The sequence below is a fragment of the Struthio camelus genome, chromosome 3 (genome assembly GCF_040807025.1).
Source record: "Struthio camelus isolate bStrCam1 chromosome 3, bStrCam1.hap1, whole genome shotgun sequence".
NCBI classification, from domain to species: domain Eukaryota; kingdom Metazoa; phylum Chordata; class Aves; order Struthioniformes; family Struthionidae; genus Struthio; species Struthio camelus.
This window is the reverse complement of record NC_090944.1, coordinates 100084689-100102272: the sequence shown is the minus strand read 5'-3', so window position 1 is coordinate 100102272 and position 17584 is coordinate 100084689. Positions and strand designations below refer to the sequence as shown.

At 39.8% G+C, this 17584-nt stretch overlaps 2 protein-coding genes across 8 annotated transcripts in view; one reads left to right on the top strand and one right to left on the bottom strand.

Annotated features, from left to right (window-relative positions):
• Positions 1 to 6225, bottom strand: part of CNST (consortin, connexin sorting protein) — a 59436-nt gene extending 53211 nt beyond the window's left edge. For 3 of the 7 annotated variants that reach the window (XR_011140322.1, XR_011140323.1, XM_068939326.1), the window contains exons 1-2: positions 6012 to 6225; positions 3945 to 4052 (exon numbers count right to left, since the gene is read on the bottom strand). The gene's annotated coding sequence lies outside the window, so the exon portion shown is untranslated. Of the gene's footprint in view, positions 1 to 3944; positions 4053 to 5068; positions 5377 to 5412; positions 5432 to 6011 lie in introns of those variants that run through there. The other 4 variants (XM_068939327.1, XM_009686632.2, XM_009686631.2 and 1 more) reach the window with 4 other exon arrangements.
• Positions 6226 to 6348: 123 nt separating this feature from the next.
• Positions 6349 to 17584, top strand: TFB2M (transcription factor B2, mitochondrial). Its single transcript, XM_068939325.1, has 8 exons — positions 6349 to 6694; positions 7441 to 7529; positions 8459 to 8612; positions 9011 to 9159; positions 10700 to 10789; positions 12668 to 12730; positions 14091 to 14242; positions 15669 to 17584. Exons 1-8 carry the CDS (start codon positions 6349 to 6351, stop codon positions 15853 to 15855), a joined length of 1230 nt encoding a protein of 409 aa, XP_068795426.1. The 3' UTR covers positions 15856 to 17584.

The following is a 17584-nucleotide window of genomic DNA, read 5'->3' as shown; positions in this document are numbered from 1 at the left end:
CAGGAAGTTATTCAGGTAGTTCATTTCAGTTCTCATTGTGTAAAGAGATGCTGGCTATATGAGTTGTCTCTAATAATTTGCACACACTTTTGATTAATAAGTCTTGCAGAGCTTTCCTGAAGCGCACAGTTATCAGTTTTTCCTAACAGAATTTGAATTTGTTTGTAATACTTGAATCTGTAAAGAGCCAGAGATCTAACCTGTTTTAAATCAGTTTTCTGAGAAAATTCTTACTAAGACCACTTTAAGTACTTTCCATTAGGAAGGCATCTTTCCATTAAAAAAAAAAAAAACACAAACCATTTCACAAAGCATCACTACTGTAATAAGAAGATAATAAAACTAATTTCACTTAAAAAAAAAAACAACCCAGACAGTTTAAATGATATCAAGACAGAAGGACAGCCACAACCTAAAGACACACTGAATGATTTATATTTCCTTTTTTATACTAATTTTGTCATATTAAAGTGCTAAAACAAAAGATTTTAATAGTCTTCCTTGAGAAAATATAAATCCAGAAAAGAAACTAAGCAGCCACCAATTCCACATCGGATAAAGGGTAACTTTATATTTCAGCTATCTAAAATCCTCCTGGGATCAGATATGTAAGGGATCTGCACTGTGAGCCTCACATTATTTTACAAAGACGTGGATAAAGGAAGATACCAAAATATTACTGAATAATTTACAACCTTCTACGTTTCAGGATAGATGCTTCCCAATATTATTTTGCCCTTAGTTAACTGTAACATAGTAACAACAGAATGAACAGCACCAGAACTCTACTGCACATACAACTGAAACGTTGGTGTACAGTGACAGAACATCATACCTTCATTTAGAGGCTAAAAGCACAAAAAATTCCAAGTTTTAACCATTAGGGAAGAACCCCCAAAACACATACTACAAATTGAACTAATATTTCAATGACATATTCTTCAAGCAAGCCTAAAAATCTTTCTAGCAGATGCCCTTATTACAAATATACGACACATACTAGTATTAATTTTTTTTATTCAGTTATTTTTAATTATGTTTAACTTGCCCCTTAGTGTAATATTCCTTTTCCAAAGGAAACAAAAGAAGAAAAATTAAATCCATCCCATAGGTGGGCAAAAACAGTTTTAAAGCTCAGATTATCGGGTCATAGGTTAGCAATTCAGTTTGGTGAGAAGACGGAGTACAGTATCAGGAAAACAACAGAAAGAACTTCATGCTCCGAAGCAATTATGTTCCTAAAAGCAAGCTTGTAACACATAAAAATTTGTCTACAAAAATATTGTATACATCATTTCTCCTACAAATTTTCCTTACTTTACAGGTCAGCAATTCATTTTTCAGACATTACAATAATATAGTAAGTAGATAAGTAAAAAGAGTAAAAAAAGTTGTTTCGCATGACACACTCCTGAGCAAGATGACATTACCAGACTATTAAAGACGAAAAAGATATACACACAAACATGGGTTGAGTGAATTTGAGAGTCAGCAGAGTGTACCGATGTGTACTTATCAGAACTCAATAAAGAGGAATTCTCTGGGAGAAGTAAACAGAAGATGCACTTAGTTTAACCTTTTTTACTCACGTCTACAAACATTTTAATAGGACTTTTTTGCGTACACACCAAAAGCTTTTGCAGTAAATTTAGTGCTGATGAAAGATGGCAGACTGATAGTCCTGGAGACTGAGTTTCTCTATATACACAGAACAGATATAGCACAGAGTGAGAAAGGCTGTACCCCTGCCAAAATGCCTTACAATACACAGCTTATGCAACAGTCTTCACACTAAAAAAAACCCTTAGCCTCTCCACTGAAAACATTAAAAATACTGCTGTCTTCATTATAAGGCAAAATAAGATGTGGACAATGTTAATAACATCAGTAGGGGTAGAACTCAAGTCATCAGCTCATTTAAGATTTTTTCTTTTTTCATGCTGGATAGCTCTGTAGTCAGCTGTGAACTTCACTGCAGTGCTTGCAAGTCTGCAAAGTCAGACTGTACCTGGTGTGAAATGCTTTATTTTTAAATAACATGTTATGACAACAGAAAAATAACTAACGAAGAGTGGTCTAACATAAAGTTTTTTCAAATAACTCATATTAACACGCATGACTATATACCTAATGCTTAGAAATAATTTCAAAAAACAGCTATCTTAATAGTTCCACTGAATTGGTGCATGAGCACGCCCCAGTGAGCTGCAGAATTGATCTAGCCTTTTTAAAAGACAGTAACTCCTGATTAATCAGGTTTTCAGTGTTCCCACTGCCAGGCTGGAAGCTTTCTACACTGTCATACGGAGCAGGCAGGTTTCCAAGCAACCTCAGACTCTTGCTTCCCCCACTACTAGTAGTTTGTTCAAATAACAAAAGACACCCCCCCCCCCCAAATCCAAGTCTCTAGCCATTTTTGGCAACAGACTGTACATAAAAAAAGCAGTAACTCAAGGTTTATAGACTATACTGGCTTTAATTGCAATAATGGCTGGCTTCACTATAAAGCATGATTTTCATTTAGTAGGCAGATGTCCAATATAACCAACAGGTTGCAAAACTTTCTGAATCTCAAACCAGAGCGAGGCACAGGATTAAATGTTACTTCAGTCCTTAGGATTTTTATTTTGCGCATTAAGGGGGGAAGGGAGGGAAGGAAAACAAAGGAACAGCTCAAATAAACGAGGGTCTGAATCATTTTTGAGAATAATGCTTACTAGACATTATTTCCAAGTTTTTTGATTGTATTTTGCTACGTCCTGAGTGCACAAACCTTATACTTTTGAAGAATACTCTTCCCACTCTTCCACTATTCTCCTAGGTTACCATCCAAAGCGTTATAACAAGATTACTTCAGTACACTGACTAGCCTAGAAGTTAAAAAATGATAATTCTGTGATGTTCTGCATCACAGCAAGGCATAGAGAAGTTTCTGTTACTTCAAGTGTATAGCAAGTGAATTAATTTTCTTCTCTCTCTCTAAGCTAAGACGCTTAAGTGATTCTTTCAGCTCATTTTTGGAACAGCAGTTCTGTTGTTAACTTTTTTTTTTTTTTTTAAGTTACATCAGAGATGTTTTGTGGTAACAGGTGAACCTTTCAATAAATGCATAATTTTGAAAAAGAATAATCAATATTAAGAGTAAATTTCATGGGTAAATTTTACAATGATTTAATGGTAAAATGGGATAGGCTGAATAAAATGGAAAGATAAAGAGTTAAGTTTCTGAAACAATAAGAAGCTAATAAACTTAATGTGTTCTGAGCTAAACAACAGGATCTCATGACAAGTCTCACCATCATGACAAGAAAAACTGTCTGCACGTTTATATTCATATACCGTTTTTTGTGCAGAAGTACTTCTACTGAATTTGGATGTAAAGTGAAGTACAGATACAAGATTTTAAAAACCTGAGATCAAGATGTATGTGCTAATGCAATTTCCCCCCGTACTTAGCAGTATTTAGCAATATTTACTATTGCTAAGTGCTTAATGCATAGCAAAATAATACTACAACACTAATGCTTAAATACTAACTTTAAAAATAAACTTGAAATGAAGCCCTATAAAATAAAGATAAATATAAAAGACATTTAGAACCATGGAGAAGAAAAATATTTCCTCACTCATCTCCTCGACCTAAACAAATAATTAGCACTTTTGGTTCAAACACAGGCTGGAATCCAATCAAATAGGTAACCTTTTTGGTTTTTTAAATAAATTATCAGTTAGAAGGAAACAATAATTTCAGAGCATCCAGCAACGAACTTAAACTTCAAAGACACCTCCATGAGGTAAAACTATAAATTCAGATATTTGCATGTGGCAATAGCTGGATTAAACTAGAAAATCCACGCTATGTTTAAATGTCCTTGGGATACACATTACTGTATTAGATGACTTCCTGCACTTCAATTTCTAAATAAGAAATGTACAAAACTTACCATCTTCCTAAGGCTTCAATAGTTTCTCAAGGATAACAGCTAGATGTGAAAGAGGTAGTTCTTTATGCATGTAAGATTCAGTATAAAAATATCTGGCAGGCTCTTCTTCTAGGAGAAAAAAGGAGAATGATAAATTTATCCTCGAGAAATTCACAGTTCAATGCAGGCAAGCGCTATGCTACAGTAAATGCAAATGTGAATAAAAAAAAAAAAAGTATCATTTCTAGTCTATGAAGAATATCAGGGCGTGCCTTTGGGCCGTACCCAGCCAACACTCCTCTGAATAAACTCAATTACCCAGAGGAGCCCATTCAAAGAAAACCTTAACACTCCTGAGTGCTGTAACTGGCAATAAAAGTTTCTAGGGTTCTTTAATAAACCTTAAAACATATGGGATACAAAATGATAACGTAGTAACTATTTTTCTAACCTTTCTATGGCCGTAGCTTACTGATAAACTTTGATAAGGGCTGCTAAATTAAGGCATTACTAAACATTTTCTCAAAGAAAAACCAAGCTCTTCTCCATCTTCTAAAAGTCCTAAGAATTACTGAACTATCAGACTAACTAGTTAGAGGGGGAAAAAGCTATTAAAAACATAAAAGTCCAGTTTAAAAATGGATGGAGGTCTACCCATCATCCAGCTGCCCATTTCCCTTAAGACACAGGGAAGACTATTACGGTACTCAGTATAAAACAGCAGGGTATTTAAAAATAAAGCACAGATATGAAGAACAGCTTCATGCAACAAGGCTTTTGCAATCTTTGCTAAATTTGACCCAGCCCCTCTTCACATTACACAGATATACCAAGCAGAAAATAAAAGAAGAATCCACATTTTATTCGTGTTTCAGGCTCTGTTTAAAACATATATGTTAAACAAAATTAAACTTTTAACTTAGTAAGTGATCAAGTGTTACTTTACCCTTTTACAAAGAGGAAAAAGAGACGTGGAAAAATAAGAGACTTACTCAAAATCCTACAGAGCCATTAATTTGAGGACTACCCCGTGACTACCAAATCACTCTTACGTTCTGTGTAAACTACACAAAAAGCGGGGAAAGATGTTTCGGAAGATTCTCTACCCCCCTTCCCTAGAACTTCATCACACAGCGGTCACTTACCTGCCATTCACAGGTTTTGCATCGTATCACTAAAGGAAGGACTCAAGTCATTCCAAGCTTCACTGAACTTGAATATATTTTTAAGATGGCTCTAAAGTTATTGCTTATTAAGGCATCACTGAAATCAGTGCTGCTGGATTACCACATTGTGGCTTTACGTAACAAATAACTACGCAAAAGTATCAGGCGGGAACAGGCCAACAAATTATTTTGCAGCAGATTTGCTGGGGCAGGATCCTGCACCTGCTGAAGGCTGCGAGGATGATACAAAGAACCAAGTCCCGAAGTGACTATTCAGCAGCCGCCGCAAAGATCAAAGCATCCCACGAAACCCGGAGACAAACCTCAGACTAAATATGTAGCTTCTGGGACTTTAACAAACAAGCAGAAATCGCTCCATCAGCGACCAGCAAAGCATTTCTCGAGGGAAGAAGCAGTCTCTCCCGAATACGGACTTTAACACATCGGGGGGGGGGGGGGGAGGGAAGCGTCTCATCCTCGACATGTGCAGACGTGCCCTTTCCCGGCACGGGACCAGCGCTCTCCGGGGGGGCAGGCGGCCGCCGCCGCCCCCCGTCCCTGCGGCACCTGCCGCCCCAGCCGCGGCGGCCACGAGCGCAGCCCGCCCGGTCGCCTCGCCGCCCCCCCGCCAGCCGTTTAACCGCCGCCAGCCCGCCGCCGCGCTCGCCTCAGCGCGGCCCCGCGGAGCCCCAGCGGGCTCCGAGGCAGGTTCCCCCCACCACCCCGCCGCCCTGCCCGCTCCGCCGGACGCTGCGCGGTGCTGCGCGGGGACGGCACCGTCCCGCCGCCCGGCCGTGCCGCCCCAGCACCCCCCCGGCTCGACGCGGCCGGGGCGAGCGGAAGGCGGCGGCGGCGGTGCCCGGCACCGGGGCAAACGTCTCCTCTCCACCCGCGGCGGTGACCTGCCGCCACCTCAGCTCACCTCAGCTCGGCGGCGCTGCGACTCAGGCGCCGGCCGGCGGCGCGGGCGGCGGGGCCCCGCGGCCCGGCATCGCGTGGGCAGAGCCGGGGGGCAGCTCGGGGCGGGGGGGGAGGGGAGAGCGGCCTCTCCGCGCCGCCGCGCCAGGCTCCGGCGGTGCGGCTCTGGCACCATAGAGAGGCAGGCGGCAAGAGGGACCTCCAGCACCCCCTGCGACGATAGAGCGGAAGGGCGCTAGAGAGGCCGGGCAGAGGCGGAAGTGACGCTACCGTTGCCGCGGCGATCGCGGCCCGGGGGCTGCCGGTGCGGGCGCGCGCGGTCGGCGGCGGCGGCGGGCGCGATGATGGCGGCCCGGGCGCCGCCGGGCGCTGCGGGCTGCTGCCGCCGCCTCGTCGCGGCGGCGCTGGCGGCGGGGCTGCGGCCGCTGCTGTGCGGGCTGCCGCCGTGCTGGTCGGTGGCGTGGCGAGCGGCGGCGCGGTGGTCGGGCCCGGGCCCGGGCCCGGGCCTGCGGGTGCCGGAGGCGGCGGAGGCGGCGCAGCAGGTGCAGCAGGTGCAGCAGGTGCAGCGGGCGGGCGTGCCGCTCCGCCGCTTCATCGCCTGCCCCGAGCTGGCGTGCACCGTGCAGCGCTGCCTGCAGGGCGGCGCGGCCCCCGGGACCCAGCCCCTCCTGCTCGAGTGCGCGCCCGGTAAGCGACTCTAGGGCTGCCCCCCAGCCCCCCGCACGCCCCTCCGGCGGCGGCGGCCGCGGGACGCGCCCTCCCCGGCGCCGAGCAGCGCGGCGCCGCACGGTGACCTTGCGGGGTCAGCGGGAGCCGCCGCCCGGGCTCGCTGCCGGTCATAACGGGCCGCGCGGTGCCGGCGGGGGCTACCGGCTCCGCCGCCCGGTTTTCTCCCGGCACCAGGACCTGGTGACCGGCAGGAGCGGCCTGTGCTTTCTGTGGGGGCGCCAAGTAAAACGGGGTTTCAGGTCTGTTCAGACAGAGCTTCGGGGGAAAGAAGTTGGTGCTCAGTCTCGGGACTCGCGGCAGTAAGAGCAGGCCTAAGACTGCAGGCCTTGGTGGAACTAGGGCTCCAGAGTTGCACAGAGTTTTCTTACAGTAACCTTTTTGTAGGATATTTCAAGTATAAGGATAATTCCGGTAAGGTTGGAAAATACGTTTCAATTGGCAGAACAAAAAAAACAGTGGAAATACGCGAAATATTTTTAATGGTCCTACACATCAAACCTTGATGCTGTGTTTAATTCCCTGAGTAATCTTAGGGAGGCTGTGTAAATCCTTTTTTTCCCCTGATTTTGGTTTTGAAGTGTGTTTGAACAAACACAGCTTGTTTCATTATTGAAAGCGGTATGCTCTAAGTGTTGTATTGGGAAAATCACTGAAGGAAGTCACTTAGAAAAAAAACAAACAACTTTTTTTTTCCCCCCTTTCAGGTCCTGGAGTCTTGACCCGGACTTTGCTCAATGCAGGTGTTAGAGTGGTTGCTCTAGAGAGTCACTCAGCTTTTCTTCCAAACTTACAGGTAGTTTTTTGATTTGATAGCATATTTCTAAAATGAATCAAGGGGAAAGTGAAAAATTAGCTTACAGTTGTGTAACTGATGAATTCTAGAGTTAGTCAGTGTTCGTTACTTGTAACATTTGAAATACTTAAAAATGATAAGTATTGCTTGATTTTACTTAGCAGAGTCAGCAACAGTTTTACTGTGTGATAATCAACTGATTTGACGTTTTACGTATATTGAAATTCATAGTCTCCCTTTGAATAGATTCATTATAAACTTAAGGCTAATATTCATCAGAATGATTGTGGCACTGTATATTTAAGCAAGATGTTTGTGTGTACCTTTCGGAAACCTATAAAAATAGTATTGGTTATTTTGATTATCTCAAAATACTATTTAATCTATTATCCTGCAATTGACTCGGAATATCAAGACACTTACTGAGTGTTGCCCTCTCCTGTTCATCTTGGCGTCTTATGGATTTGAAGGTGCTCAGACATAGAGTCTTGGAAATTGCATCAAAAGGATTGTGGTACAGTGGTGTGAAATAGAGGTTTGGAATCAAAGATGCTTACCTGATTTAAAATGTGAATAAAGGAATTCTCTTTGCACATGTGAAGAATTTCGGTTGTAAATCATTAAGTGTGGTGGGTTGCTGAGCTGAATATAGCTTTCAACTGTTTTACAAAACATTCTTGCAGAACATCTTACTAGTTTAAGAATGTATTTTAAAGCTGTAGTTCTGTGGCATAAAAATGTCAGAATGTCTTCCATAACAGAAGAAGCTGTTTTTTGTGTGAGCTATGAGAAGTGACTCTGAGCTGCCTCTTGTTAACTGGATACTGTTTTTAAGGAGTATTTGAACTTGGTGGGGGAGAGAGGATAAGTGTTTTGCAAGACAGCTTATTGTGTCCAGTTTTCTCAAGGTGAAACTTAATTTCGTTCAGTCCCTAGAGAATAGCCTGGATGGACAACTAAAAGTAATTTACGGTGACTTCTTCAGACTGGATCCTTTGATCACTGGACCAGTGAAACCACCTGCTGTGTGTTCTGAGAAACTTTTTGAATCTATGGGTGTAGTAGCAGTTCCCTGGAGAGCAGGTAAACGTATATATGGTCACACATATTACTGAGATGTTTAAAGGCTGCATAGACTGTTTGGCAAAATCTTTGGGTCTTGCTTGGATACATGTTCTATTTCGTACATATGCTGGGTTCATAGAGGTTATATGCTCATTTCCTACATTTCAGTTTTTTTCAGGTAACTTCTTAATACCTTAAAAAAGCCTTGTGGAAATATGAAATCTCAGCTGTTTGCGTGCCTTTATTAAAGGTTTAGTCTTATGCAAACTGTCTTTGAATAAAGTTTGTATTTTATTCATTCTCAAACAAAATAAGCTGACAGGCTTTTTTAATTATTTGTAACTTGCGCATTAGCATTAGGTTGTTCAGTCCATCCCACAATATTTTAAAGATATTTTTACTCACTGTTGAAACAGATGTACCTGTGAAAATTTTTGCAATCTTACCACAGAAAAAGGAAAGGAACACGCTATGGAGGCTACTTTTTGCCCTTTATGAATGCAGTTCCATATACAAATACGGAAGAGTGGAACTCAACTTCTTTATAAGTGAAAAAGAGTACGAGGTACGTGTAAGAGATCGTACAGGTAGTAGAGAATTGCTTCACAGAACATAAAACCAGTTATATAGTTAATGTTTTTGCTAGTGTTTTTAAATTTCTGGCAGAAAAAGAAAATCTGGTCTATTTCCTTCTTATTTTCTTTATGCAGTAACAACTGTCAAAAACATTCTGTTGTCACATAACCCAAAATCCTTCAAATTTGAAGGCTGTCCTTGTGAAGGATAAGCATCATCAGACTAGTTGCTTTCCATTACAACTTCTGAGGTGCTTAAATTCTGTAACGTGCTTTTGCAACAAAATTGCTCACTGGTTGCAGGTAATAGTTAATGAAAGAGGGAATTCAGCAGGCCTCGTGAAGAGGATCAGCATTACTAAGTAGCGTACTCAGTACGATGCACTTGTCCACTTGAGCTGATTTTTCATGCAGTATTGAAAAAAAGAGACAAAATATGAATGAATGTAGGTTCTGTACACTCAGGTGCAAGTTAGCTTTCTGGGTTGCTTGCTCCTAACTCATTCTCTGTCCGAAGACTTTTAGTTCAGGAGTGCCTTTTCTTTCTGTGAGAACTGTGAGGTTCATATAGAGCCACTACACTTTGATTATTGAGGTAAGCAAAGTCTTCCACATGTGACTACACAATCTGCAATCCAACACAGTACTGGAAAAAAAAAAAAAACTAGTATATTCTTCTGAGAAACAACAGGTTGGCATCCAGCTAAGTGGTATCTTTTTAATGGCCAGATTTTGAGCAAATGGAGGGCAGCCTATTCCTTTTAGGGCAGTCACTGTTTTGTGTTTATTAAGTTTTCTGGTGTTATTGTGAGCCCTCTAAATATAAGTTAAATATACTAATGTAAAAGCAATTGGAACCTTCTTTTAATGGATGCTGTTTGTTCTTTTTTTTTTTGATTGATCGTATGGCATGGCATGAAATGCTGAAAGTCACGGTGTGAAATTAGATCTCTCTGTTATGATTTACTTCTCTTTTTGCCTTATTTGAGAGTAACCATGAGATTTTTGGCCTGAGTGTTGTCTGATCTGTAATACTTATCAAGATGGTGACTGTGCAAGCTGCTTAGTGTTCCTTGTAGTCACCTGATGCTATTTTAACAATCTTGGTTTACTGTGCTTGTGTCTTATGGGGAATATTTGCTCATAAATGTAGAAGTGCTCAAGAGCTGCTAACTCTGCCCACGTTATTCTTATACAAAACATGGTGCCTATTTCTCTTCTGTATGAAACTCTAGTCTGCTTTACAAGGGACCAGAAATTGTAAGCTGGAAATTCCTACACAGTTCAGTTCTCAAAATAATTGCAGCAAAAGAGTACTTAAGCTGCCATAATGTCTTCCAATCTTGTTTTCTGATGAGGTGTACTAAGACAGTGCACAGTATGTATTTGAGACCTAACATAAATTTAACTTGGAATGTTAGATTTTACTCCAAATTTTTTACCGCTTGTTATATTTATAAGGATTTTGTTTAGATAAAGAGCAGTCTTGGGTTTGGCACCAAAAAAGTTCTTCCCTTGCTGTTTTGTCAGGTATTAACAGCAAAACCTGGAGAAGTGAGGGCCTACCAAGCACTTACTGTGCTTTGGCAAGTGGGATGTGAAATTCAGCTTCTGCACATGGTAAGTATTTTGTACCAGCTGACATGGTATAAATGCTATAAATGTGTTTATAGAAGACTGTTTATAATGTTTTACTGTTGGAAACTAATTGGAAGCTAATTTTGACAGTTAAATTAGTTGGAGAACTATTGAAAACTATTGGATATACAGTTGAGCAGCAGCATTATTAATTATGATGTCAGTATTATCATTACAAACCACTGTACTCAAAGGGTTTATTCTTAGAAGCTGGTAGATAAGGAAGTGATCTTTGGGCAACAGATGGGTCTTTTCTATCTTGTGACGTGTTATGTGAGACTTAGACTCAGAAAGGCTCTGCTCTTCCGGTCTCTCATTGGCTACTCTTTCTAGGTCTTCTGCATTTTGCCACCATGTATGCTTTCCTCTTCTCGAGTAGGGTTCAGTAGAAGTATGTTTTTCAGTTTGTGCTTCAATATAAAGAGCAGGCCTGCCTCTCCTGCTAGTCGGTAACTGTCTTACTTTCTCAAACAGTCGTTGATTTAGTTTTAAGGGCTTTTCAATTGTTTTTCCATCCTGCACACATGGCCATCAACTTTCACTTGCTTCAGGCTTTATAAAATTATATTCTTTTGTATTCTGTTTTTCTGGGAATCTACCTTCATGGTTTAATGTTTTGCTAATCTAGAATTAAAAGTTTCACAAGATATTGTCTTCCAACAAGCTTTTACCAACCTTTAATTTTCTGCTAAGGCAGTATCCATAAACTTAGGCTGTGCTTCATATTCGTACTACCATGCTTGCTGTTTAAAACTTCATGTCCTTATAAGACTGACTTACTGTCTTCCCCTATGTGGAGACTGCCTTCTTTTTAATTCCCTAGAGAAGCATGACTAAAGGCAGGGAATAGTTTCTGTATAAGGAATGGTGAAAATTTCTAAGACTCTTTGGGAGCAAGTTTAGGTGCCTAAATGTTAGTGCTGGTCACATTTTGGAGGCTCTTGGCTGTCAGATGTGCACATGACGCAAGCAGATACAGAACAGGACTTGCTTGAGACCAGTGCCCTTGTTCAATGGCAACTGGAGGCCAGGCAGAGCATCCTAAGGTATCTGAAACTGTATGAGATTTGGTGTCTGACTATTATCCATATAGTGGGGAAAGTAGCCTTCTGAAGGGCCGTATAATGATTCTCAAAAGTCATGGGCATCAGAGTAGGGTTTGATTGTTCAGTGTCTCCTCTGGTGTCAGAAATTGCAGGCATCAAGTGAAACTTGGAGGAGGCAGATCAAAACCAGCAAAAGTGTAGCTAAGCTGTGGAACTCCTTGCCAGGTTTTTCTAAATTCTGAAGATTTACATGGCTCACTGAGAACTTGGACAAAGACATTTATTGAGTGTTACCAGGTGTATAGAAACCAGATGTGGTTCAGGATATTCCTAAGCGTTGCATAGTTGGAGACTAAGAAAATACCTGAGACACCATCATATATGCTTGACCAGGTTTTATGCTGTTTGCTATATATCTGCTTTCAGTCAGATTAGTGAGCTAGCAGGACTTTTGGTCAGACCCACTATAGAGGTGTCTCCTTCTAGTTTCCAGCTTTGGTTCAAGTTCTGAACTTGAAACCTATAAGTAGCCTCGCTATATTTATTGTAATATATTTAAGTTATTTGAATATAAGTAATTTCAGCAGTGCTACTCAGATACTTTGTTAGGAGTGTGACTAAATAACGTTTTAAGTCTGGACTTTGTATGCTTATTACTTGAACTTTTACTTTTTTTTCTATTTTTAATGTTTTTGCACCATTTTAAAGTAAATGTTAGAATGGAAGTAAACTTCTGATTTGACATGATGGATAAGTAATTTCCAAATTCTAGCAAAGCACTTTAGTTCTGTAACTTATTTGTTTCCTCCTACAGGAACCTTGGTCATCATTTATAACTAATTTGAAAAATGGGGGACTAGCGGTACCAAAGAGCACGGTAGGATCATTATGTGGGCTTTTCTCCTCTTAAATGTGTACCTAAACCACTTGTAATTAAATTTATGTTAAAATAACTTTATAACAGCATTTGCAAATGGATCTTCTGGCTATGAATAGCGTATTTTCTAAGAAATATTCTTTTAATTAAAACACACAGGCAGTGTGTAGATGCATAAGGAGTGGGATGCAGAATTGCTATTGAATAGGAACTGAAATAAATTAGTATCTTTTTATTGTCTGTAAAGGAAAAATATAGTGATAAACAGCACAAGTCAATGCGAAGAGCTGAAGAATTACCCCCAGGTTCATGTCTACCTGCCTGAACAAAACCATTATTACCACAACTAACAGCACTGTCAGGATGCTGCTGTTTTCGATGAAACTAGTTGTTCCTGTGTCCAGTGTAGATTCCATGTGCTAGCGAAGTGCTGAAAAGCCTAAAAGCTTAAATTTGAGAAATTGAAAAATGCTTTTTTCATCTAAAATTCTTTACTTCTCTCTTTTAGAGAAGCCCTGATATTCTTAAGTAGAAATGTTCCTTTATTATACAAAAGCTCAATAAGATAAAAGCACGTTTACTGAGTTTTTTGTTTTACCCTCCCTGCAAAAACGTGTTGCGGTAGCATATTGAATGTTATTTGAAATGTTGCTGTATAATAGAAGTGACTATCAGTGAATATAAGTGAATGGGTTTACCTTACTCACTTAGGTGTGTTATTGTTGCCTCTCTCTGCCATGTAGAGAGGCATATCAGATGGAGTGTGTAAGATGTATCGTAACTCCTTATAGCCTTAGGAGAAGTACATACGATAGATCTATTGGATGATACATCCATTGCTGCCAATACAGAAGTATCTTTATGACAATTAAAGACTCCATCCCCTCCAAACTTCATAAAATCCTCAAGTTTTAGTACTGTCTTCAAGTGTTACGCTCCAGTATTTCCATATTTTTATTCGGAAGGAGGGTAATTGAAGTGATTTGACCTGGAATCTTGCATAATACAGGCATAATGCAGGCCACACAATCTCTTTTGAAAGTTCACGTTGTCAAGCCTGTGTTGTCTATTTGAACTGAGTTCTTAGCTTAAAAAAAAATGAAGAGATAATATATCTGCTTCATTTCCTATGTATTTCCTGTTTCCTTTTCTGTTTGAAAAAAGATAAAACTGTCTTAGTTCTGGAATGAAATTTTATAGCCTTTGCTTTCAGTGAAATTATCTTGTTATGTCTTTTCCTGTTAAGTTAACGCTCTTTAGGAAGTGTTACCTGTGGCATGAAGATGAAATGCTTACCCTTGCCTAGAGGAAGATACTGCCTTAAAAATGACTTACTTGCAGTGACTTGTTTTTCTTGCAGTGGCTGCCAAATGACCATTTATGTTTGGTACGACTGACTCCCCGGCAAAGTCTATTTACAGGAGGCATGAAGCCCACAAATTCAGCTACCTTTATTTTCATGGTGAAACAGTGTCTTGCTAAACCCAGGTCTAGACTTATTGATAGATTAAAGTAAGTAAGGAAGAAATGTATTGTGCATACTTCTTTTTCAGAGAAATATAGAAAAATACTAAAATACGTTCTCAAACCAGTATTTATTTGCAGTTGAAATACAGCTTGCTTATTGGTTTTTTTGTTTGTTTGTTTGTTCTGTTTTTTTAGTTCTAAGCATCTAGGTGCAAAATAGAAGAGTTCATTTTTCCAAACCCAAATTTAGTATCGTTGGGACATATTCCTGGCCTGTATTCAGAGATTTGCAGGAAGGTAGAGAAGCATTTACAGTATAAAGATGCAGTAATTGACTCTATCTCTAATAGCAGTGAGTGCACATATCTGCAAGAAGTCTCTAGTCAGCTTAAAGACATACTAATAAAGTCACCAAGATTTTCCTGGTATAGAAATTAAAAAGCTGGAACAGTTTCAGTTTATGAGAAGCATCAAAGCAAGGCTAATGAAAATGACTGAAGGTTATGGAGAGTTGAGTGAGGATGTCCTCAAATGGCTTGCTGTTACCTAATTCAAAAATCAGGCTTTAGGCTTGTCTACCAGTTATGCAGCTGTCTTTAACTACTCTCTTTGGTAAGACATGGGAGCCATTCACTTGACTTTGTGATCACTAGATTTCTACTTCCATAAATTAGATGTGTTTGGCCTCTGGGAAGCATTGGCTTTAACTTGTTGATAAAAATAATTAACGTAGATTTTCTCATATGTTGGTAGTTGTTTATGGATGTTAATTTCCAGAATGGGAAAATCTAATAATGCTGATAAACTCCTGTAACTCATTTAGCAAAGACAAGTGCAAAGAGCTTTAATGGATTTCTTAAAGCTCAGTGGTGTATCTAATCTCCGTTCGATCCTTCAGCCAGGAGGTGGAGCTAACCTTAAGGGCTTCTAATTTACATCTTCTGTGTGTTTAAACACCCTTTTCTTATCTGGGAAATGGTAATGTGTATGCAGATATATAAGAAGTCTAGTTTTCATTGTAATTATGTGCATGGGGAGACAGTGGATAGATAGGTATATTTACGTACAGAAGAAGATACGTGGGAGGTGTAGGTCACACTACCTCATGCTAGACTGAATCACCTTCTTGAGGATGACCTTGGCTTTAATTTCCCAGGCACTGAAGTATAAATCCATTTATGCTGTAATGCCTGTTATTGACATATGTTGGGGGAGAGTCACCCTCTAATGAGGTATGTTATGTGGTTTGGTATTGGTTTTGTCTGCTAGGGATTTTATTTGGTATTTACAAACCTCATGAGCAGAGGTTTCCTCTCATTTGCAGTATGAATTGAAAATAACTTACGTCATAGGAAGAAAACGTTAAACTTCTAGAAGCTGAGAAAGAATGAAACGGACCTTCAAATGTTGTTTCTTGATCCTTTCACATAAAGAAATGCTCCCTTATGACTTTCTTTGTTTTATGTTTCAGTTCATGGAGCCTGTACAATGGTCGCAAATTATTGAGAGAGCTAGAGATTCCAGAAAATGCTCAAACAGTTAACTTGTACCCAGAAGACTATAGACGTCTTTTTGAGGCTTTGCAAAACTCTAGTGTGTTTACTGAAAGCTGGTTCCATGATGAAGTTTTGGAAAGTATAAGAAACATAAACTTCTAAATCAAAGGGTGCTGATGTTTGGAAGATCGATCTTCTTTGCTTCTGGAAGATAACTGTGATAAGAAATGATTTAAAAAAAATTGGAGATACCATTAGCTAGATGGTTTCCTGCCCAAACAGGAAAATAAACGTACCAAGAAACAAGAGCCCTTCTACGCAGGATGCAACTATGGGATTTACAGTCATTTGACTACAATCCTATCCAGAATGGACAAATTTTGCACCTTCTCCAGGAGCATATTAGCAAACAGCTGCTTTTGGATATACCACTGAAACTGAATTTTTGTTACACTGCTGTGGATTTACATCATTTGAAAAGAATAACAGACCAAATACAGTGAATTGTGCAGTTTGTATTTTAGTGCTCCGTGATCTGAATGTTTTTTCACAGATTTACACAATACATAGGTCTTTACAAACACTGAATCTGTTTTATCTTCTCCTGACCTAAAGGCCTCCCAGTCTAAAATTAACATAATAAATCAAGGCAATGGGTTCATAGAAGACAAGGTAATGACAGCACAATAAAACATGTAGAGAGTTTTGTTTAACTAGAGATTCTGTCATGTCTCTGGGGAAAAATTCATAGCTATTTTTTCTTTTGAAAAATTGAAATGGCAAAACTAATTGAACTTTGGCCAGTCTCTTCTAATTTACCATATGCAAACATCTATATGCACATAGGCTTTATCTTTAAGTGTGAAAACAAAGTCACCAGTCATTCAGTGTTCTATAAACTGTTTATTAAAAAAAAAAAAAACTTATCTGCAACCTTTGTCAATATGTATTTGTTCATTGTGTATTACCTCTATATAAAACCTTATTTTAAAACTATATATATGCTATTAAAATTCTCTTTTTAGCCATAGTCCTCCATAATGCGACCTGTTCCTAGTTCCTCTTGCTCTCTTGCCATGTAGCTTTTCTGTTCTTGCCTGTTGGATAGTGCTTGCAGGTACTGGCAGGTTTTCTCTATTACCTCTTAAGTGGTGTGGCCTGAAGGACTTTTTTTTAAAGGCGAATATAAGTTAATAGAATGCCTTTTGGTGAAGGCTCAGCTTTTTTTTTTTCAGTCTTTGGAAAACAGTAGTGACCAAAACAGTGCAAGCAGAATTGTATTTCTTAAGCAAAGTGTGAGGTATATTTCTGACATGCATTCATCTCTGTCTTCCTCCTGCAGTTCCTGCTGCAGAAGAAAAATTCACTTGCAGCAGCTTCAGTTCACTGCCTAAGCTAGGCTGCTAGAATCCCACCTGTCTGCTTAAGCTGCTGATAAACCTTTGTAATGATAAAACTATTAGAAAGACTGAGGTTTAATTTGTGTTCTGTCTCAGAGTGTTATTTGTGCTTTGGTGTAGGTCTTGCAGATTTGAGGGTTGTGTTTCTGTTCAGAGCTCTCTCTGTCTTAGATAAGTTGCATTATAAAGTGACCATGAATGGCAAACTTGCTAATGCAGGAGTAATTCCACCTCTTCTTCAAACTCAATATATGTTAACCATCAAATTTACCAGTCAACAAGAACACAGTGTCTCCTGGCTTGATTTTTTTTTTTTTCCTTGAATCAAATACCTTGATCTTGCTGCAGCAAGATATCATAAATCAATATGCTAGAAGAATTACTCAGCGCCTAAAATAAAAAAAGATGACTGTCTATATAATAAAGGTCCTTAACTGTGTTGCTGATGACATTTAGAACATAAGCTGAAGAAATAAAGTTATTTGCTGTAA